Here is a 24,425-nt window from a genome sequence, read left to right on the forward strand (position 1 = left end):
AGCGAGACACTCCGCTGACAGTCTGCGCTGGATGAAGCCTTGACTAGAAGGTCGTCCAGGTAAGGAATCACTGCCAACCCCTGGAGGTGCAGAACCGCAACCACTGCTGCCATGACCTTGGTGAATACCCGAGGGGCCGTGGCTAACCCGAAGGGAAGAGCCACGAATTGGAAATGTTCCTCTCCGATTGCAAAACGTAGCCAACGCTAGTGTGAAACTGCAATTGGCACATGGAGATAGGCATCTCTGATGTCGATGGATGCCAGGAAATCCCCTTGGGTCATTGAGGCAATGACTGACCGCAGAGACTCCATGCGAAAATGCCGCACCTGAACATGCTTGTTGAGAAGCTTGAGATCCAGGATGGGCCGGAAGGAACCGTCCTTTTTGGGGACTAGGAAGAGATTTGAGTAGAAACCTCTGAACCGTTCCCGGGCGGGAACCGGTACAATTACTCCGTTGGCCTGCAAGGATGCCACGGCCTGTGAGAAGGCGGCGGCCTTGGAGCAAGGGGGAGTTGACAGAAAAAATCTGTCTGGCGGGTTGGAAGAGAATTCTATCCTGTAGCCGTGAGAGATGATATCCCGCACCCACTGATCGGAGACGTGTTGAAACCACGCGTCGCCAAAGTGGGAGAGCCTGCCACCGACTAAGGACGTTGCTGGCGCGGACAGATAGTCAAGAGGAGGCTGCCTTAGTGGCAGCAGCTCCTGCGGTCTTCTGTGGACGCGCTTTTGTGCGCCAGTTGGATTTTTGGTCCTTGGCTGAGTTAGTGGACGAGGCCGAGGGCTTAGAGGACGACCAGTTGGAGGAACGAAAGGAACGAAACCTCGACTGTTTCCTACCCTGGACAGGTTTCCTGGTTTTGGTTTGTGGCATGGAAGTACTCTTCCCGCCAGTAGCTTCCTTAATAATTTCATCCAGCTGTTCACCGAACAGCCTGGACCCAGCAAAAGGGAGTCCAGCAAGGTACTTCTTTGAAGAAGCATCTGCCTTCCCCTCTCGAAGCCACAAGATCCTGCGGATAGCGAGGGAATTAGCCGAAGCCACCGCAGTGCGGTGAGAAGCCTCCAGCATGGCAGACATGGCATAGGATGAAAAAGCTGAAGCTTGGGAAGTTAAGGCAACCATTTCTGGCATAGATTCCCTGGCGAGGGAATGCATCTCCTCTAGAGAAGCAGAGATGGCTTTGAGAGCCCACACTGCTGCAAAAGTTGGGGAGAACGAGGCCCCTGCCGCCTCATAAACAGATTTGGCCAGAAGGTCAACCTGGCGGTCAGTGGAATCCTTAAGAGAGGTGCCATCAGCCACTGATACAACGGTCCGGGCTGAGAGTCTAGACACCGGGGGGTCTACCTTTGGTGAATGAGCCCACTCCTTGACCACCTCAGGTGGAAAGGGAAAACGGTCATCAGAACCACGCTTTGGGAAGCGTTTGTCAGGACAGGCCCTAGGCTTGGTCACAGCGGCCTGAAAACTGGAGTGGTTAAAGAACACACTCTTTGTCCTCTTAGGCGAGGTAAACTGGTGCTTTTCTGCCAGAGAGGGTTGCTCCTCTGATACTGGCGGATTGAGATCCAGTACAGAATTAATGGACGCAATCAAATCACTAACATCTGAGTCACTTTCGGACAGATCAATGGGGCACATGGAGTTAGCCTCCGAGCCCCCTGTAAAGGCATCCTCCTCGTCCTGCGAGTCAGCTTCTGAAAAAGAGCCGCGGGACGAGGAAGGAGAGGGAGCCCTGCGTCTCCTTTTAGGAGGACGGGGTCTGGGACCAGTTGATGAATCCTCTGTGAGCTCCGGTCCTGAGAGAGCCCTAGCAGCAGAGGCACCCTGTGAAGGGGGCTGATGCATGTTCAGCAAAGTCCTGGACAGCTGTCCCATGGAGTCGGCAACAGACTGGGAGATTGACCTAGAGAAGGATTCTACCCAAGCCGGGGGATCAGCCACAGGAGCCGGAGAGACCACTAGGGGGGCGATTCCAGGCTGAGGCATCGTCAGGTTAGAGCAGGCATCACAATGTGGATAGGTGCTCGGTTCAGGCAGTAGAAGCTTACATGCAGTGCATACTGAATACAGCTTTGGAGCCTTGCTCCTCGTTCGTGTGAGACATGCTGCTGGAGTGGGGGCTCTGCCAGAATGACCCCCAGAGAGTATATACAGAGGTCCACAACCAGAGGTTGTGGCTTACCAGACCGCTGGAGCGGTGTTGTGTGCCCTCCAGATCCCGAAGCCCGGACCCCCAAGCACCTCAGCAGGGATGCTGCAGACCAGTGCTGATCGCAGGGAAAAACGCTGAGAAAATGGCCGCCGGAGCGAAGAGAGGGGGTGGGACTCACTCTGGGAGCGGGATCTGGAGGGCCATAGAGCCTTACAGGGGAGGAGACATGTACCCAGTGAGGAGTGTCCCTCCCCTGTGCAGAACGGCCGCTGGGCGGAGCCGCGCTGTCCCTCTGCATGAATGACATGCGAGGGCAGTGAAACCGAAAGTAGGCCTCCGGCGAAGCCGGGGCCTAAATTTGAGCGGTGCGGCCGGCGCGCAGGCACCATCGGCGCGGTTCTCAGGTGACAGCCAGAGAACCCGCCGGAAATGTCATAAAACTCACTCAGCACACTCTCCCACAACAATAAAGTATGGGGACCCCCAATATATAAACGTCTCAGGTACTTAGCTTGCTGAGACGCAGGGTTCCAAGTCCTTGGGGATGAGTGCTCCGGTCCAGCAGGATCCTGAAGGGCTGCGGATGGAGACCGGTCTCCTGCCAAGCATGGAGAACCGTGCTGGCTCCCACTTCAAGCCAGAGCCCAGGAGGGATAGTGAAGGAGCACGGCATGTAAGGCTCCAGCCTTGGAATCAACCTTAACAGCACCGCCGACACAGTGGGGTGAGAAGGGACATGCCGGGGGTCCAGGCTTGGACCCGCTTTTCTTCAAACTCTTTCCAAAAATGAAAAATCAGATGAGAATGCATGTGTGGATGTATGCCTCCTGAACACAAAGCGATAAACTGGCTACATCTGGTTCTCCAGGGGGTGTATAAGCTCAGAGGGAGGAGCTACACTTTTGAGTGTAGTACTTTGTGTGTCCTCCGGAGGCAGAAGCTATGCACCCAATGTCTGGGTCTCCCATAGGAACGATAAAGAAATATTAACTGAAATTCAGTAAGCGTGTTCAATGCTTTTTCGCTCAGTCATTTCTCATTGTTACACTTCCCTAAATTTATGGACATCTATGGTATGATTTCTTTGCCTGTATGGATTGGATGGCGATTACTGACATCTGGTGAGAAATTAGTGTTAACAGCAGCTTTAAAAATATATTTCCTTATAAAATTGGTGAGGCGTTCCATACTTATTTAATGCGCTGTACATAAATTGTGAACACTGCCTACAATTAAACATGCATGTTAAATATCTTCTTGTACTTTCCTATACAAAATTAAATTAGAGTTACATAATATGTAGTAAATCCTTACCTCAATCCGATAATGTAATACAAGTGTGCAAGAACATCAATGGTGAACCTCTGGGGGCCACCTGGTTTTGTGCTCGTTATTACATTTCTGGCCAGATGCCATAATAGGGAATCTGTCAGCAGGTTTTTGATATGTAAGCTGAAGACAGCATTCTTCAAGGGTTAACACAGAGAATTCAGGGATGGTTGTCTTGTCAAGGTCTGATCTGTTGTATATTTGCTATGTTTGTTTAAGCAGCAGGACACAAGCAGGACTCAACACTGTTCGGACAACAATGTCATGCGCAGGGTAGTCCCGGTACACTCCCTCCTCTGATTGTACATTAACAGTGAGCTGTGAATCTCTATAGAGAGCCTGGTGTAGGCAAGATAGCTCTCAGCTCTGCTGCATTGCTAAAACTATAGATTCTGTTTGTGTCAGAAAAGCTGCGCCCAGTATACTAAGTGATACATCGTTGGATTCAAGATCCCTTTGCCTACAGCATGCTGCTCTCAGATGAGGTAGCAAAAACCTGCTGACAGATTCTCTTTAATGGATTGTGGGACTGTACCCGATTTATCATAGTAGAATTCTCTTCCATCATGTGCCATTATAGTAAATCAGGTACATGCAGAGCCAACAGATGTACAAAGACAGCACTTATGCAAAAAGAGGAGAGCAAATAGGGCAGGCAACGAGGTTGACAGCAAGCAATAGGTGGGAAGCCTATGTATAGGATGTCGGGATAATAGCTCAGTGGTTAGCACTTTGCAGCACTGGGGTCCTGGGCTCAAATCCCACCAAGGACAACATCTACAAGGAGTTTGTATGTTCTCCCCGTGTTTGTGTGAGTTTCCTCCAGGTTCTCCGGTTTCCTCCCACACTCCAAAGGCATACTGATAGGGAAATGAAAACCCAATGTAGACAGTGATGATAATGGCTATAAAGTGCTGCGTTATATGGTGGTGCTAAAGAAGCATCATAATAATCATTTAGTTCTAGCAGGTCTATTCAAACAGTAATCCCGGTGTACTTGAAAAAGTACATTGGAGTGACACTATCATTACTGAGAATCCCCCTTTGGATAAATGCAAAGCATCGCCACCTATTTATTACAGTTCCTATAAATCTTGGGGATTGTTGGGGACACAAGGCTGATGTATGGTGCCTTTACCATTTTTCCTTGCTGTGCAGCATCTTACTGAATAGTTCCATTGACTTTAATAGAGCCATGCTGTAGTTCCCTGCACTGAAAGCGTAGCCGGAAGACATAAGTGTCCCCGACCATTATAAAGCAATGACATATCCTAGCAATAAAAGCAATTAACATTTTGCTTCAATTATAAATAAAGAAAATTAATTTCTTTTATAGGATATCTTTTCAGCAAGCATCTCATTTTTCCAAATAGCCCACAGCGGCTCTAATGAGGGATATTGAAACCTTTAGTCTGTGGCATAACAGCAAAATTCCTGGCTGACCACCAAAGGCAACAGGCCGCAAAGACATGGTGATTCTCTAAAGAAACGAGTTACAGAAACATCACAGTGCTTCCTGAGCTGCCATTCACTTCAATGCAAAAAAGTGCATCGCCGCTGTCTGTCAGGGGCCGTATGAAGGATATGTGCGCTCTCTGTCCGCACCCAACTACAGACATCATCTGCACATGCTCAGCCACAGTAGTTCGCAGGTGGACAACCTATGTGGCCAGAAGCAGGGTAGAAGACCACTGATCGGGCTATAAAGTTACGCCCGATATAGAAAAAGAAGGTATTTCTGGAATTGAATTCTATTAGAAAAGTGCATTTCCAAGATCTTTTAGATAGGACAGGTTTTTTATGGCGATAAAACCCCTTTAAGAGCTTGAATACAAAAGCGAACAAGTGTACAGAGTGATATATCCCATTCACAAGAACCCCACAAAATATCTAATACAGCATATTACCTGACTTCATTCTTTTTAACCTCTCCCGACCTGGAAAGCTGCCATTATATTGACTTTGTAGCTCACGCACAAACTCTGTGAACTCGCACTTCCATGTGGATATATGATGCAGTCTAGAGTGAGAATAAAAGTCTGAAATAAAGTTGGAGTCTGTGGTTTTAGGCAGTTGTGGAGAGGGCGCCCTGTGTATGGAGGTGCTTTTTGTGCTTGAAGGCCCCTGGAGCGAGTGGTGAGCACCATTGACTTTAGTTTTATTGTGCAAATATGAGGATGAGGCTGAGCTTGATGCGGTCCTGTGAGGATCCAAGGATATATCTAGGTGTACATTGTTTGGTTGTAATTGCTCTAAAGTGCAGTCTGTACAGCCAACATTAGGCTTTTCCTGCTGACTCAATGACTGAAGTCTACTTGCAGAAGAGTTCATTGAATGCACTGATATATCCAGCGGCTTTAAGGCACCATTAGGGCTACAGGTATGTCCATTGATGACAACAGCACTGTCTTTACAGTTCTGTTCTCTAGAATAATCAGGAAAGTCTTCTAAAACATCTACTTCAAAATCGTTGTCCTCTTCAGACTTTTCACACTCCTGTTCCCAACCATTCGTTCCATTTGCCTGAATGGTGCTTGCTGTAAAATGGCTTCTAAAGAGGAATTGTAAAAACAAGGACAAGAACAATAAGAATATTTCAGTAGCATATCCAAGAATGTCTTAATAGGAATGTCTCACACAATCCTATACTTAATGGGCATGCCTGGGACGTTTATATTGGTGACCTATTATTAAGGGTGCTTTACACGCTGCAACATCGCTACCCATATATCGTCGGGGTCACGTCGTGACGCACATACGGTGCCGGTAGCGACATCGCAGCGTGTGACACCAAGGAGTGACGATCAACGATCGCAAAATCGTTAAAAAACGATGATCGTTGACACGTCGCTCCTTTCCTTAATATCGTTGCTGCTGAAGGTACGATGTTGTTCGTCGTTCCTGCGGCATCACACATCGCTGTGTGTGACACCACAGAAACGACGAACATCTCCTTACCTGCGTCCACTGGCAATGCGGAAGGAACAAGGTGGGCGGAATGTTACGTCCTGCTCATCTCCGCCCCTCCGCTTCTATTAATCAGCCGCTTAGTGACGTCGCTATGACGCCGAACGCACCTCCCCCTTGAGGGAGGGATTGTTCGGCGATCACAGCGACGTCGCTGACAACGTATGTGCGTGTGACGCTGCTGTAGCGTTAATGTTCGCTACAACAGCGAGCACCAAATGTCGCACGAACGACAGGGGTGGGTGCTATCGCGCTTGACATCGCTAGCGATGATGCAGCATGTAAAGCACCCTTTAGGAAGGTCATCAATATCTGATCGGTCGCGGCTGGGTGGTGCACATCTGCCCCTATTCAAATCAAAGGATGCAAATCTGCAGTACCTGGCAAAGGCCACATTTCAGTTGATGGAGCTCAGCACACGTCTGTCGCTGTGAACAGCTGATTAACCCCTTCACCCACGGCCACTAAAACACCCTAATGACCGGGCCATTTTTTGCAATTCTGACCAGTGTCACTTTGACAGGTTATAACTCTGGAACGCTTCAACGGATCCTGGCGATTCTGAGATTGTTTTTTCGTGACATATTGTACTTCATGTCAGTGGTAAATTTAGGCCGATATTTTTTGCGTTTATTTGTGAAAATTTAGGAAATTTGGCGAAAATTTTGAAAATTTCGCAATTTTCAAACTTTGAAAATTTATGCCCATAAATCTGAGAGATATGTCACACAAAATAGTTACTAAATAACATTTCCCACTTGTCAACTTTACATCAGCGCAATTTTCGAAACAAATTTTTTTTCCGTTAGGAAGTTAGAAGGGGTCAAAGGTCATCAGCAAATTCTCATTTTTCCAACAAAATTTACAAAATAATTTTTTTTAGGGACCACATCACATTTGAGGTGACTTTGAGAGGCCTAGGTGACAGAAAATACCCAAAAGTGACCTCATTCTAAAAACTACACCCCTCACACTGCTCAAAACCACATCCAATAAGTGTATTAACCCTTTAGGTGCTTCACAGGAATCAAAGCAATGTGGAAGGAAAAAATGAAAATTTTACTTTTTAACACAAAAATGTTACTTTAGCCATAAAATTTTCATTTTTACAAGGGAGAAAAGAGAAAGTGCACCATACAATTTATTGTGCATGTTCTCCTGAGTACGCCGATACCCCATATGTGGTAAAAATCAATTGTTTGGGCGCACGGCAGAGCTCGGAAGGGAAGGAGCGCCATTTGAATTTTTGAACGCAAAATTAGCTGCACCTGTTAGCGGACGCCATGTCGGGTTTGAAGACCCCCTGAGGTGCCTAAACAATGGAGCTCCCCTACAAGTGACCCCATTTTGGAAACTAGAGCCCTCAAATAATTGTTCCAGATGTTTGGTGAGCACTTTGAACACCTGGGGGCTTCACAGAAGTTTATAGCGTTGAGCCGTGAAAAGAAAAAAATTTTTTTTTACAACAAAACGGTTGCTTCAACTAGGTAGCTTTTTTTTTCACAAGGGTAACAGGAAAAAATGCACCATAAAATGTATTGTGCATTTTCTCCTGAATACGCAGATACCTCATATGTGGTGGAAATCAAATGTTTGGACACACGGCAGTGCTCGGAAGGCAAGGAGCGCCATTTGAATTTTTGAGTGCAAGATTAGCTGCACTCATTAGCGGACACCATGTGGGGTATGAAGACCCCCTGAGGTGCCTAAACAATGGAGCTCCCCCACAAGTCACCCCATTTTGGAAACTAGAGCCCTCAAATAATTTTTCTAGATGTTTGGTGAGCACTTTGAACACCTGGGGGCTTCACAGAAGTTTATAGCGTTGAGCCGTGAAAAGAAAAAAAAATTTTTTTACCACAAAATGGTTGCTTCAACTAGGTAGCTTTTTTTTTCACAAGGCTATCAGGAAAAAAATGCACCATAAAATGTATTGTGCATTTTCTCCTGAGTACGCAGATACCTCATATGTGGTGGAAAGTAATTGTTAGGGCGCATGGCGGGGCTCAGAAGAGAAGGAGCGCCATTTGACAGCAAAATTGGTTGGAATCATTAGCGGACGCCATGTCACGTTTGGAGACCCCCTATGGTGCCTAAACAGTGGAGCTCCCCCACAAGTGACACCATTTTGGAAACTAGAGCCCTCAAATAATTTTTCTAGATGTTTGGTGAGCACTTTGAACACCTGGGGGCTTCACAGAAGTTTATAGCGTTGAGCCGTGAAAAGAAAAAAAATTTTTTTTACAACAAAACGGTTGCTTCAACTAGGTAGCTTTTTTTTTCACAAGGGTAACAGGAAAAAATGCACCATAAAACGTATTGTGCATTTTCTCCTGAGTACGCAGATACCTCACATGTGGTGGAAAGTAATTGTTTGAGCGCATGGCGGGGCTCAGAAGAGAAGGAGCGCCATTTGACTTTTCAAACGCACAGACGCAGTGCACTGATCGGCCGCTGCAGGACGCACGGTCGGATGCGATAAAAAAAAGCGTCGGGGATACGTAAAAAAAAAAAGTCACGCCAAAAATTGACCATGGATGCAGATACGTTATGTGCAAACCCTGATCAGCGCTTGGCGGGATGCACGGACGGATGCGATACAAAAAGCGTCGCAAATACGGAAAAAAGTTACGCCAAAAATTGAGCAGGGATGCCGATCCGTTATCTGCATCCCTGATCAGCGCTCGGCGGGACGCACGGACGGATGAGATACAAAAAGCGTCGGGGATACGGAAAAAAAAGTCACGCCAAAAATTGAGCAGGGATGCCGATCCGTTATCTGCATCCCTGATCAGCGCTTGGCGGGACGCACGGACGGATGAGGTGTAAAAATGGACAGGGGATACGGAAAAAAAAAAAAAAAAAGTTATACTCACAGTACCCAGAGGACTAGCAGGAGGATCACTGACCAGAAGAGCTGCAGAGGAACAGATGGCAGAGAGATGGACAGCTTTACAGGAACAGCAGGCAGATCAGCAGAATGCCCAGGAAGGACCCAGCGATGGACGCAGATGTGATCAGGCCGGTGAAGACAGGTAAGAGGACGTCGGGGGAGAGCAGAGGGGGAGAGGGGGGGGTGAGAGCAGAGGGGGGGGGGTTGAGAGCAGAGGGGGGGGAGCAGAGGGGGGGTTGAGAGCAGAGGGGGGGGGGAGCAGAGGGGGGGGGGGGAGCAGAGGGGGAGACCGGAGAGGGAGCTGCAGAAGCAGAATAGAGATAATGGGGGAGGCAGTCAGATCGCGGGGGGAGCAGATCGGGATGTCGGGGGGGGGGGGGGGTTGGGGGGAGCAGATCGCGGGGGGGGCTATCACGGCAGCGCGCAGGGGCACCACGGGAGCGCGCACGGGCTGCAAAGCGAGCACAGTACTCACGTGCAGCAGATCGCAGATCGCAACAGGGAAGCACATTGGCAGGGGGCAGATCGCGGCAGGGAAGCACATGGCAGGGGGCAGATCACAGCAGGGAAGCACATAGCAGGGGGCAGATCGCAGCAGGGGGCAGATCGCAGCAGGGCGGCACATCAGGGAGCATGCAGGGGCCATCACGGGAAGCGCGCAATACTCACGTGGAGCCGGAGCGGCGGTGACATCGGCGGCGGCAGCAGCGGTGGCGTGGTACCACAAGTACCAGCCACTGCACGCTGCAAACATGTTGGGGGAGGGCTCGCAGGCCAACACAGGCCTGGGGAGGGCGGCCACCGGCAGATCAGACCGCCCCACTGCACACTGATTGGAGCGATTGCGCGTCATAGCACGATCGCTCCAATCAGTGCTGCAGGGGCTGGGGGCGACATGTTTGAGGTCCACCTATGATATGCTGCAGCAGCTGCGGCATCTCATAGCTGGATCTCACAGGATCGCACTAATTCGGGCATTATTTTTGCCGAAATTAGTGCGATCGATGTGGTTGGCGGTTCAGATTTGAACAGCCAATCACATCGATCGTCGATAGGGGGTGGCGATGCCGCCCCCCCTGGGGTCAAGCAAAGGTCCCCTGCTGTAAGAAACAGCAGGGGACATCATTTGAAAGCCATTGCTATGGCCACGGCAATCAAATGAAGTTTAGGCCGTAAAATTACGTCCCTGGTCGTTAAGTCACGTTAAAATAGGACGTAATTTTACGGCCCGCGGTCGTGAAGGGGTTAATTTGTAGGGGTGCTACACAAAGCACCACCAATCAGATACTGATGACCTATCTGAAGGATAGGCCATCAATGTAAAAGTCATGGACAACACCTTTAAAGGGTTTATTTGGTTCTTTAAAGTTAATGATAGTAAATGTAATTATCCTCTGCTCATCTATTCCATCAAGTAGTCTGTGCTGACTTTGGTCCATACAGAGGCACAGTAGTGTGACGCTGTGACAGCATTGATCATGGCAGCAGCTTTTCGCTGCTCATGTGTTCTTCACATCATACACTGGATCTAGCCAAAATTAGCTGGCAGCACTGGTAACAAAGGCTCACAAGTGCTGTTTCACTAGCATGCCAGACTGACAAAGGAAAATGTAGCAAGAGCTGCTTTGTGATACTATACTAATATCAAATACATGTTTTACTTAAAATACATCATATTAATTGCGAATACTTACAACTTATGGTTGATGTTTCTTGGGAATGAATCTTCAGGTTTGCAATTGGAGGTGAAGTTCAGGCTCTTCTGAACACTGGACTGCTTTGTATAAAGTTGGTAGGGAACATAAGAAAGAAGGCGGCCAGCTTTGATGCTTTGAAAACACAGAGAAGGTAAAAGGTTTGTACATATACTATGAAGATAAAAAAAAAGCACCAATAACAATGGATGCAGCCAGCCAGTTAGCGGTTTTTGAACACTGACTAGATATTTCCATGTCTTCTGCACCATTTCACACTTTACTCCAGAATAAATTGATACTTTGAAGCTGGATGAGCCAAATACAGTACAAACAAATCAAGACACGCTTTGAATTAGATTGTGAGACCAGTGGATGTATAGACACGCTAAGCCAACCCCACAGAAAGGGCATGGTGTCATGTCAGGATGTGTCATAAGCGTCTGACTGATGTAGGAATAACCTCAGAGAGTGGCATCAATCTCCAGAAGGGAATCCGACCAGCCCTGCTACGTCTCCCTCAGGTGGAGAATGAATGGCAAGGGGTGGCATGCATGGTCGTGCATCTCTCCATTCACTCTAGCTCAGTAAGGCTAGTTTCACACTTGCGTTGTTTTCCTTCAGTCGCAATCCGCCGTTTGGGAAAACAGCGGAATCCATTAACGGATTCTTCTGCTTCCAATAGACTTGTATGGACGACGGATTGCGAGTGATGGACCTGCGCTGCTTCCGCTGGCCGACGCTGCGTTGCTTCCACCGGGCAACGCAGCATGTAACGTTTTTTGAGCAGCAGAATCCTTAGGATTTCGCTGCGCATGCTCTCTCTGGCTCCCTGCACACGTAGCCAGGGTACACATCAGGTTACTAAGCAAAGCGCTTTCCTTAGTAACCCGATATTTACCCTGGCTACGTGTGCAAGGAGCCAGCGCTAAGCGGTGTATGCTGGTAACAAAAGGTAAATATCGGGTAACCAAGCAAAGTGCTTTGCTTAGTTACCCGATATTTAGCCTGGCTACGTGTGCAGGGAGCCCAACACTTCCCTGCTCGGCTCCGCCGCACGCACTCCGCACGCGCACACACACACACACACACACACACACACACACACACACACACAGTCCCCAGCCATGCAGTCCCCGCGGCACTGACACCCTCAGCGCCATGTCCCCGCTCAGCTCCACCCACCCAGCACTCCGCCCCCCGCACACATTTTCGGTGGCCGAACGATCAGCTGATCACCCGGCTAATGAGAGCAATCAGCTGATCACCCGGCTAATGAGAGCAATCAGCTGATCACCCGGCTAATGAGAGCAATCAGCTGATCACCTGGCGGACGGCTAATGATCCAATAGTCTGCCGCCGGTAAAGCTGTGAAAAAAAAAAAAAAGATTCCATTGTTTTGTTCGATCCGTTGCATCTGTTCTGCCACTATATGCAACACATCCGTTGCATCAGTCACACAACGCAATGCAACAGATGCCGTTCAACGCAAGTGTGAAACTAGCCTAAAGTGAGTGAATATGTGCGGCCACCTCTATATTCATTTTCACCTAGATGCAGCTGCCGGCAGTATCCTGACCAAATGCGATAGGAGATAAGTTCACCTTCCAGAGGCCAGACACACATCTCATAAGACATTTACAGACTATAATATCACATATCTAAGGTTGGAAAACCCTTTGAGACCCTTTTTAATAGTTACAGTGCAAAACAAGCCATTTAATCTTGTTTGGTAACCACTAAATACTTTGCTGCGTTTAAATAGGTGCATAAGACTCAGAAAATGACATTACCTATCTGTTATCCACTCAGGACGGACCACTTTCTCATCTTTTAGCTCTTTGATTTTGCTATTAGGGAGATTAGTTGCAATAATATGGGTTGTTTTAGAACGTGAATAATAAACATGAAATTGGCCTCCATGAAGCATCATAAGATGTCTTAGCTGGTCTGCAGTGGGATCTGTAAGAGAACAAAGAAATTAATTACATCTTAACTGGGATCTTGGATTGTTACATGCACGAGCAATTAGATGCCTTCCCATCAATGGGACAAACCCATTTGAGGATCCTCATGGGATCCATTAGGGCACAATTGCTATCCGTTACACTGTGGTTTTTTTTGGTTATAGGAGAAATTCTAAAAATTAGCATCGGAAACAAACCCAATGCAGATTTTTTTCACTTAATTTCAAGGAAAATCAGAAAGCTGCATCTGATTCTATACAGCTGTGTGAATATGCGGTTAAGCATTATAGCAGACATCCACAACACTTAAAGGGGTTATCCGGCTTATTTTGACTTTTTTTTATTATTTCCCTATTGGGCTACATTGGGGCAGGTAAGTAGATAGTGACTACTTACCTGCCCTGCTGTCAGCCCCTCTCCCCCGGCTCAGAGTGGTCATGTGACCGCTCCTGCCGCGATTTTGCTGCTTCCGGTCATTTCATGTCAACATGGGCAGGACCATGTTGACATGCAAATCTGGAACAGCATGTTGCCGCCCTGCTGGGTGGGTATAGTGCGCAGAGTCTCCACCCCCTTCCCTGCACCCTCCCACACATTCCCCCGCATCCCGTACTCTCCCCACAACCTCCCCCTGCACTGCTGTGGGGTCCGTCACCTGGGGGAGGAGCCTGGCGGCGGCTGCAGTGGTGTCAGCGCCAGCACCGGGCCCCTGCATTCAAATGTACCGGCATCACAGATCACAGATGCCGATATATTTGAAAGCGCTGATGAGAAGGAGCGCAGCGCTGCTGCTCATCACTGTCCCGCTGTCTGTGCTCTCTTCAGCACAGCGGTGACGTCACTACTGTGCTGATATGTCCAGAGCACAGACAGCGTGCGAACGTGCAGGAGCGGCGGGGACCGAGGACGGGTGAGTATGTACTCCCTACACGTATTCCCTATGGAGGTGGGGGGGGGGGTCGGTACAGAGCGCCGTGTGTGCATGTGGTGCAGAGCCCTATGTGTGTGTGCGCGTGGTGCAGAGCCCTATGTGTGTGTGCGCGTGGTGCAGAGCCCTATGTGTGTGTGCGCGTGGCGCAGAGCCCTATGTGTGTGTGCGGGCGGCGCAGAGCCCTATGTGTGTGTGCGGGCGGCGAAGAGCCCTATGTGTGTGTGCGCGTGGTGCAGAGCCCTATGTGTGTGTGTGCGGGCGGCAAAGAGCCCTATGTGTGTGTGTGGGCGGCGCAGAGCCCTGTGTGTGTGTGTGGGCGGCGCAGAGCCCTATGTGTGTGTGTGGGCGGCGCAGAGCCCTATGTGTGTGTGTGGGCGGCGCAGAGCCCTATGTGTGTGTGTGGGCGGCGCAGAGCCCTATGTGTGTGTGTGGGCGGCGCAGAGCCCTATGTGTGTGTGTGGGCGGCGCAGAGCCCTATGTGTGTGTGTGTGGGCGGCGCAGAGCCCTATGTGTGTGTGTGTGGGCGGCGCAGAGCCCTATGTGTGTGTGTGGGCGGCGCAGAGCCCTATGTGTGTGTGGGCGGCGCAGAGCCCTGTGTGTGTGGGCGGCGCAGAGCCCTGTGTGTGTGGGCGGCGCAGAGCCCTATGTGTGTGTGGGCGGCGCAGAGCCATGTGTGTGTGCGGCGCAGAGCCATGTGTGAGTGTGCGGCGCAGAGCCATGTGTGTGTGTGCGGCGCAGAGCCATGTGTGTGTGTGTGTGCGATGCAGAGCCGTGTGTGTGTGCGATGCAGAGCCATATGTGTGTGCGATGCAGAGCCATATGTGTGTGCGATGCAGAGCCATATGTGTGTGCGATGCAGAGCCATATGTGTGTGTGATGCAGAGCTATATGAGTGTGCGATGCAGAGCTATATGAGTGTGCGATGCAGAGCCATATGTGTGTGCGATGCAGAGCCATATGTGTGTGCGATGCAGAGCCATATGTGTGTGCGATGCAGAGCTATATGAGTGTGCGATGCAGAGCCATATGTGTGTGCGATGCAGAGCCATATGTGTGTGCGATGCAGAGCCATATGTGTGTGCGATGCAGAGCCATATGTGTGTGCGATGCAGAGCTATATGAGTGTGCGATGCAGAACCATATGTGTGTGCGATGCAGAGCCATATGTGTGTGCGATGCAGAGCCATATGTGTGTGTGGGGGTGCAGAGCCTGATGTGGGGCTGTTATTTGCAATGCTGTAGTGATAACAGATCAGGTGCTGGGGCAGAATACTGACAGGGAATGTGTGTGCAGGGGGCGGGCAGGGGGCAGGCAGAGGGCGGAGCTGGACACTGGGGTGGAGCTGGACAGTGAGGCGGGTGGTGCCAGCTCTGACTGGGAGGTTTAGCACAGGAAGTGGTCAGTTTGCTAGAGCTGAATGTAAAAAAAGAGCTGCAGAAAATAAAGTCATATTTCAAGAGGAACAAAAGAAAGAAAACTAAAAATAACAATGTAGGGGTGATTTATATGACAATACAGCACAGATTAGCTTGCGTTTATGTCGGACAACTCCTTTAACGGGACGGTCAGGACAGAATGACTCTTGAAACTAAGTACAGGCACTCTGTGCATTATGCTGGGGCCAAAGATTTCAGTGCACCCTCCAGTCTAATGGTTTTCCCTCTATTACCTCCCGTGCTCTTTATCCGATTGACAGCTATGGCTTCATAGAGTCAGAGAATGGTGGAGATAGTTGGAAGACAAGCAGGTGGGAGGGTGCACTTAAATGATTGGCCCCCACCATGATGCACCAAGGGCCTGTACTTGGTGTGAACAGTCATTCTGTGCTGACAGAGTCCCTTTAAAAATTGGCCAGTTTCAGAGGACACATTTTAGCATCTGCATTACCAACACAACTCCTGGGTCACCTGTCAGTCTCCTGTACTGAACCTGTATCACCATATGGTGTTAATATTGGCATTGAATACTACATGGATGTATGTAAACTGTTTTTACGCTGTAATTAAACAATGGTGTGGATGAAATAGAACTATTTGGACAACATTAGTCAGAGAACAGACATGGATCAGGTTCAGAAATTGTTAAAGTGTGGCTGACAACAATGACAGCACTGTCAGGTTACACAATCATGTGCCCCTTTAACAAAATGTAAAACCCACATTGGTGTCTGGCCTTATTGTGAGATGCATCTATATACTATAGCATGTCTTCTTCTACAAACTACATAGTAAAAGTAGTTACTGCATTGACAGTTTTATTCCCGTTTTCCATGAAGTGAGAATAATTATGACTTTACACTTTGTATATGGATGTGGCCCAGTAATTTGTATTATATGGGCTTCCTTAGTTGATCCTGATTCTTCCCTCTGTAATACTCCAGGCGCAGCACATAATACAAGGATTGTATGAGCAGTCACACACAGGATGTGCTGCGCGAGTGTTGCTAGGCAACCGAGTGTTTGATGCATGCAGAATGTGTACTACAGAGATAGAGAGTCTACCCGCTGCAAAATTGTGAATGAAACGCAGCAGAGGCTTCTACGCAACCTAGTGACAATGACTTGTATCCAACCATAGCCTTCCCTCACATCAGGAAAGAAACGGCAATCTTATAGGATAACTGAACAAAGCCCAGCATTTACAAGAAAGCCATCAGAACGACAGCACAGAAAAACGAGCAACCCTTACCCGGAGGGAAAAACATCATGCATTCCCATAACACCATTTCTGATTTAAGACAAATACTGGGAGGGATCTTGGACCAAAAAAAGATCCTGTTTGGTGAGGATCAGTCCATGATCCATCAGATCTCTTATGCACAGCACAGAACAAAGAACCTTTTTTATGCACTCACTTGTACATACTGTAAGAGGTGATAATCCTGAAATACATTTTTGGGGGTGAAAAGAAAGCATATGGGGCCAGGCAAGTAGGGAGAAATGGTGGTCTGTGATAACTTGTGCATTTTAGGCATATATGTATTTAAAGGAATTTGTCTTCAGCTTTTTGCAACCTCATCTAGGAGCAGCATAAGGCCTAAGCCACGCGGCGAGAAAATCAGTACGAGTGGAATGCGAGAAAACATCGCATTCCACTTGGACCAATATTAGCCTGTGTGTCAGCACACATGAGCGATTATTTTCTCAGCCCTAATCGGACCAAGAAAACAATCGCAGCATGCTGCAACTGTAATGCGAGACTCTTTCTCGTCACACCCATACAAGTCTATGGGGCGAGAGAAAAATCGCCCTGCACTGGCAGTACACCGGTGTACCGCGAGTGCAGGGCAAGAATGGCAATAGCCAGCTACAGAGAAGAAATGGATATAAATCCCTCCCCTCCTCAGAGTCGGCCCGCCCCTCCGCAGCACTGGCCCGCCCCTCCTCAGTGCCAACCCGCCCCCCGCAGCTGAGGTCCGCTAGCACAGTCGGACATCAGTCGCAGGGATACTAGCATGACACTCGGCACTGCTGTACTGCCAGCGTGAGCTGAGTGTCATGCGAGCTTCGCACTAGTGCCCAGTGGGGCCCCGCCCTAATGTAGAGACAGACTCTGATTTCAGAAATGTATCACTTAGATGCATGCTGTCATTTTGATAAAAATCACTGCTTTGTTTGCTGCAGACCTAGCCTTTGTCTGAATGCTGAGCTCTGCATAACCCCGCTCACAGCACTGATTTCCAGCTTTCTGCCCATGAACAGTGTATACAGGAAGTTGCCAATCAGTGGTGGGGGAGGGGTTACACAGAGCTCACGATTATGATTGTCTCCCTGGCAAAAGTTTTAACCCTCTAATGATACTCTCTGGCGGATATAACTTTGATTTCATAAAACTACACTAGGCTGGCCATTAAGTGACACATTGCTTGAATTAGGGTCTCTGTCTTTACATTATGCTGCTTTCAGATTAGGTGACAAATTCCCTTCAATGCCTAAGCACGTGACATTCTTCCATAAAGCAATGATGTCACGTAGGTTGGCTACTTACAAAAAACTAGTACATGTGGATTTTGGTGGCGTGTTCTTGTCTTCATTGTCCCATACATACTGAACAGATTAGTGTGTTCTTTGCATTACTTCATATACAGATAACTGATAAAGGCCATGAAATCACTGATCTAGAAATATGGCGAGAAGACACAGACCATGTTTTCCCTGTATGTCCTCCAGCCTTGCACCCGCAGAAATTCTTGTGCCATCACCAGTGACTTATTCCCATATCCAAGAACCTATCCCAATATGTACCGTTAGTCGTGCGTAGTAATAAGTGTTTTTCCAAAAATAAGCCCTCCCTCAAAAATAAGCCCTAGCAGGGATTTTCAGCATTTTCGGAGCAAGGCTTAAATATAAGCCCTCCCCCGAAAATAAGCCCTAGTCGCGGATCAATAATGAAGTGTCCGTGCAGGTAAAAAAGGTTACAAATACTGCAGTACACTTCATTATAGACAGCGGCACCCTGTAATCACTCACCCGATGCTGAGCGGCAGGATCTGAAGTGATCACACACCCGCACTCATCAGATCTCTCACACACACACACAAACATCGGATCGCACACACAGTCAGATCGCACAAGCAAACATCCAATCACACACATCGGATCACATACACACTCACCTCATCCAGCGACACCGATCTCTTCTCGCCGGCAGAATCCTGAGAGGCTGTGCAGTGGAGCGCAATGAACAGGACCTGCGGCGGGACAAGCGACTTGCTCGCGGCCGTAAGGGCTGGATGTGATGTGATGTGTGCGGTCGGCTGTGTGTGCCTGAGATCGGCTGTGTGTGCCTGAGATCGGCTGTGTGTGCCTGAGATCGGCTGTGTGTGCCTGAGATCGGCTGTGTGTGCCTGAGATCGGCTGTGTGTGCCTGAGATCGGCTGTGTGTGCCTGAGATCGGCTGTGTGTGTGATTTGCTGTGAGTGTATGCGATCGGGCTGTGTGTCAGCGTGTCAGCTAGCAGCAGGGGAGAACGGAATGCTGCACCGACCGGAGATCACATGGAGGACCTGGGAGCCACGCAGACGTCCGGGTCTGCTGAGTATGAGTCTCCTGGGAAGTGGGGGGGGCTACTTTTTTTGGGGTGTAAACTTACCCCCAACCGTGTTTCTCCAAGAATAAGACCTCCTCCAAAAATAAGCCCTAATGTTTTTTTTTTGGGGGGGGGGGGGGGGGTTAAAAAAAAAAAAAAAAATAAGAGTGTCTTATTTTTGGAAAAACCCGGTAGTAGCAAATCCCTCCAATTAGAAATGTAGTATAATTTTCCTGATATAGCCATGTCTCTTACCTCATGTGCAGGGCATTGCAGGTTAGGCATCCATGGTTTCCATTACTCATATAGTGATTGTTGGTTATGAGCGTGAGGTGAGAGACATGGCTATATCAGGAGAACTAATTGAAGGTATTTGCGAATATTATTCCACCTACTACACATTGGGATAGGATGTTGGAGATTGAATATCCCTTTGAAGGACCTCAACAGCGTCCAGTTGTAAGTTTACACAACAAGGTACAAAGAGTCCTTTGGAGAGAAATTGCCCTTGGTTTATAGCTACAAAACAGCGGCGGACACAATCAGTAGAGGGCCCCTCTGCAAGAACTGCATATGAGCCCTTTGCAGTCTAATATCTCATCATAATTCTTAATTCCACCTGTTTTGGAAATAAAAGTGGGCCCCTGCGCGGCAGCACATGCTGCACTAGTGGTATGTCCACCCCTGCTAAATATATCAGAACAATACAATCACCTTACCTGTATAACCATTCACATAAATGGAAACTCCATTAAAGATGCTAGTGGCTGTTCCATCCTTCTCTTGCTGCAGTGGGGCATCTAATCGAAACTGCTGATCTAATTTCAGTGACTTAGCTGCAATGTATCCCTATAATACAAGGGGAATGGAGATACATTGGACCCATTTCAATCATCAGTATTTGGTCAATGGCTATACACTAACAAGAGGCAAGAAAATAATAATGAGTGTGACATACGTTGGCACCCCAGCCATCATCGCTGCTGGCACGATTCCTCCACCCTCCTCTACGCATTGTGCAGGTCCTGTCAAATCAAAAGAAACAGAAAAAAAATGTCATAGCATTATTCTTCTAAATGTGCTAAAATGACTGAAAAATAACCGGGAAATCTCTGGGAAATAAATCAGACAAAGTAGTGAGCGTCTGCAGTGTGAACATTTCAAAGGAAAATGGAAATGAGGGTGTCACAGAGGATTTTTCAGCACACTATTGCGGTATTGCGTTCTCCCACATTCCTTTGTGTTAGGCGGTACTCTTACTGATCTCAGGGGGTCCCGCTCCTGGGACCTCCGGCAATCAGGTTCAATTAAAGGGAACTCAGTAAAGTGTTCAATCCCCACCACAATTGAAAGCCATGATGCCCATAGAAATTATTCAGCTGTCATGTTATCAATGGACAAAGTAGATCTTTGTAGCCATTTTACTCTGCCAATTAGAGGGGTTTTCTAGTGAAAAATAAGTTATCAGCCATCCAAAGAGTGCATGAGGTTATTGATTGGTGGTGTCCAACCAATGGGACCTGCATTGATCCAAGTGCACAAACAACCTCCATTCTATTCATTCTCTATGGTGCTGCTGAAAAAAGCCAAGCGCAGCTCGACAGCCCTAGGGATGGACTCTTGGTTGAGCATGCGCACTGCCATACAGTGCTGGCCAAAAGTATTGGCACCCCTGTAATTCTGTCAGAGAATACTCAGTTTCTTCTTGAAAATGATTGCAATCACAAATTCTTTGGTATTATTATCTTCATTTATTTTGCTTGCAATGAAAAAACACAAAAGAGAATGACACAAAAATCAAATCATTGATCATTTCACAGAAAACTCCAAAAATGGGCCAGACAAAAGTATTGGCACCCTTAGCCTAATACTTGGTTGCACAACCTTTAGCCAAAATAACTGTGAACAACCGCTTCCGGTAACCATCAATGAGTTTCTTACAATGCTCTGCGGGAATTTTAGACCATTCTTCTTTGGCAAACTGCTCCAGGTCCCTGAGATTTGAAGGGGGCCTTCTCCAAACTGCCATTTTGAGATCTCTCCAGAGGTGTTTTATGGGATTCAGGTCTGGACTCATTGCTGGCCACTTTAGTAGTCTCCAGTGCTTTCTCTCAAACCATTTTCTAGTGCTTTTTGAAGTGTGTTTTGGGTCATTGTCCTGCTGGAAGACCCATGACCTCTGAGGGAGACCCAGCTTTCTCACACTGGGCCCTACATTATGCTGCAAAATTTGTTGGTAGTCTTCAGACTTCATAATGCTATGCACATGGCCAAGCAGTCCAGTGCCAGAGGCAGCAAAGCAACCCCAAAACATCAGGGAACCTCCGCCATGTTTGACTGTAGGGACTGTGTTCATTTCTTTGAATGCCTCTTTTTTTCCTGTAAACTCCATGTTGATGGCTTTTCCCAAAAAGCTCTACTTTTGTCTCATCTGACCAGAGAACATTCTTCCAAAATGTTTTAGGCTCTCTCAAGTAAGTTTGGCAAACTCCAGCCTGGCTTTTTTATGTCTCGGGGAAAGAAGTCGGGTCTTCCTGGGTATCCTACCATACAGTCCCTTTTCATTCAGACGCCGACGGATAGTACGGGTTGACACTGTTTTACCCTCGGACTGCAGGGTAGCTTGAACTAGTTTGGATGTTAGTCAAGGTTCTTTATCCACCATCCGCACAATCTTGTGTTGAAATCTCTCGTCAATTTTTCTTTTCCTTCCACATCTAGGGAGGTTAGCCACAGTGCCATGGGCTTTAAACTTCTTGAGGACACTGCGCACCGTAGACACAGGAACTTTCAGGTCTTTGGAGATTGACTTGTAGCCTTGAGATTGCTCATGCTTCCTCACAATTTGGATTCTCAAGTCCTCAGACAGTTGTTTGGTCTTTTTTCTTTTCTCTGTGGTCAATGTGGTACACACACAAGGACACAGGACAGAGGTTGAGTCAACTTTAATCCATGTCAACTGACTGCAAGTGTGATTTAGTTATTGCCAACACCTGTTAGGTGCCACAGGTAAGTTACAGGTGCTGTTAATTACACAAATTAGAGAAGAATCACATGATTTTTCAAACAGTGCCAATACTTTTGTCCACCTTTTTATGTTTGGTGTGGAATTATATCCAATTTGGCTTTGACAATTATTTTTTTTCATTGAAGACAAATTAAATGAAGATAATACCAACGAATTTGTGAATGCAATCATTTTCAAGAAGAAACTGAGTATTAACTGATAGAATTGCAGGGATGCCAATACTTATGGCTAGCACTGTAGCATAGATAAAAGTTATCCGTTTTGTTGACTGGTGCTGGTTCCAGTGTTCGGAAATTCACGGATCAATAACATCATTTATTCTTTGTAGAGAATGGATGACAACTTGTTTCACTGAAGAAGCCCTCCTTGAACAAAATAACACTTTGCCATTGTCCAGTAGTGATCTAGAAGTAGGTTTACATGAGTATGCAGTCACTAACTTGGGTTGTATTGAGAACACAAATCCCACTCTGGCTTTATACGAGTATAATTGTGCTTGGCTTGCCACATGGCTTCCCCTTCCCAGTGTCCCATAAAAGAATTGGATCAAAGTCACCACATGGGGAGAAAATCGGAAGATATTCCATCCCAGCAGTAGGAGTTCATTTATTTTTAATTAAAAAAAATAGTTTAAATTTGATATTCAAAACAATGCATTTTGGTGCATTCAATCCAAGTTTTCAGGTAGATTAAAATGAATGACTCCTGCTCTTGGGAGATACTCCATTGTTGTCCTGCCTACCTGGTGGCTAAACAGATATTTGCCTATAAAGATACAAACAGAAAAAGGGATTATCCAGGTCTTTTATTATTTTTGTATATGGGGCTAAAGGCTGCTTTACACGCAGCGACATCGCTAGCAATGGCGCTCGTGAAAGCACCCGCCCCCGTTTGTGCGCCATGGGCAAATCGCTGCCCATGGCGCACAATATCGCTAGTACCCGTCACACATAATTACCTTCCTAGCGACATCGCTGTGGCCGGCGAACAACCTCTTTTCTAAGGGGGCGGTATGTGCGGCCTCACAGCGACGTCACACGGCAGGCGTCCAATAGAAGCGGAGCGCAGCCGCATGGAAGCCACGCCCACCTCGTTGCCAGAGGATGCAGGAACGCTGTTGTTCCTGGGGTGTCACATGTAGCGATGTGTGCTGCCTCAGGAACGACGAACAACCTGCGTCCAGAACAAGGAACGACATTTGGGAAATGGACAACGTGTCAACAATCAACGATTTGGTGAGTATTTTGCATCGTTAGCGGTCGCTCGTACGTGTCACATGCAACGACGTCGCTAACGAGGCCGGATGTGTGTCACGAATTCCGTAACCCCAACGACATCTCGTTAGCGAGGTTGTTGCGTGTAAAGCCCCCTTAAGAACGAACAGGCAGGTACTTGCTACCTACCTGCCTGTTCTACAAGTGCCGATCTCTGCCAGTTGGTGTGGTCATGGACCGCTTCTACGGCTTCTGTTGGCGTCGCGTCTTCTCTTCCACTTGTTGACAATGGGGCAGCACTGCTGATGTCATGCTGATTGACAACCGGAAGTTAGGTGGTGAGGAGAGTGAGTGTGCCAGTGCTGTGAGATCCTCTATATTCTACTATATGGACACACATAAGCAGTGTCCAGAGCTCTACTATATATTATAGGGACACACATAAGCAGTGTCCAGAGCTCTTCTATATATTATATGGACACACATAAGCAGTGTCCAGAGCTCTTCTATATATTATATGGACACACATAAGCAGTGTCCAGACTCTTCTATATATTATATGGACACACATAAGCAGTGTCCAGAGCTCTTCTATATATTATATGGACACACATAAGCAGTGTCCAGAGCTCTACTATATATTATAGGGACACACATAAGCAGTGTCCAGAGCTCTTCTATATATTATATGGACACACATAAGCAGTGTCCAGAGCTCTTCTATATATTATAGGGACACACATAAGCAGTGTCCAGAGCTCTTCTATATATTATAGGGACACACATAAGCAGTGTCCAGAGCTCTTCTATATATTATAGGGACACACATAAGCAGTGTCCAGAGCTCTTCTATATATTATATGGACACATAAGCAGTGTCCAGACTCTTCTATATATTATATGGACACACATAAGCAGTGTCCAGAGCTCTTCTATATATTATATGGACACACATAAGCAGTGTCCAGAGCTCTTCTATATATTATATGGACACACATAAGCAGTGTCCAGAGCTCTTCTATATATTATAGGGACACACATAAGCAGTGTCCAGAGCTCTTCTATATATTATAGGGACACACATAAGCAGTGTCCAGAGCTCTTCTATATATTATATGGACACACATAAGCAGTGTCCAGAGCTCTTCTATATATTATAGGGACACACATAAGCAGTGTCCAGAGCTCTTCTATATATTATAGGGACAC

General features: G+C 47.5%; 1 protein-coding gene across 1 annotated transcript in view; it reads right to left on the minus strand.

Moving 5' to 3' along the window:
- Positions 1–24,425, minus strand: part of REV1 (REV1 DNA directed polymerase) — a 133,220-nt gene that overhangs the window by 101,561 nt on the left and 7,234 nt on the right. Inside the window, exons 2-6 of the mRNA XM_075336410.1 lie at positions 19,933–19,999; positions 19,694–19,823; positions 12,841–13,009; positions 11,048–11,182; positions 5,401–6,044 (exon numbers count right to left, since the gene is read on the minus strand). Coding sequence (XP_075192525.1) covers positions 5,401–6,044; positions 11,048–11,182; positions 12,841–13,009; positions 19,694–19,823; positions 19,933–19,989 — 1,135 coding nt within the window. The 5' untranslated portion in view covers positions 19,990–19,999. The remainder of the gene's footprint in view (positions 1–5,400; positions 6,045–11,047; positions 11,183–12,840; positions 13,010–19,693; positions 19,824–19,932; positions 20,000–24,425) is intronic.

The sequence above is a fragment of the Anomaloglossus baeobatrachus genome, chromosome 2 (assembly GCF_048569485.1).
Source record: "Anomaloglossus baeobatrachus isolate aAnoBae1 chromosome 2, aAnoBae1.hap1, whole genome shotgun sequence".
NCBI classification, from domain to species: Eukaryota; Metazoa; Chordata; class Amphibia; order Anura; family Aromobatidae; genus Anomaloglossus; species Anomaloglossus baeobatrachus.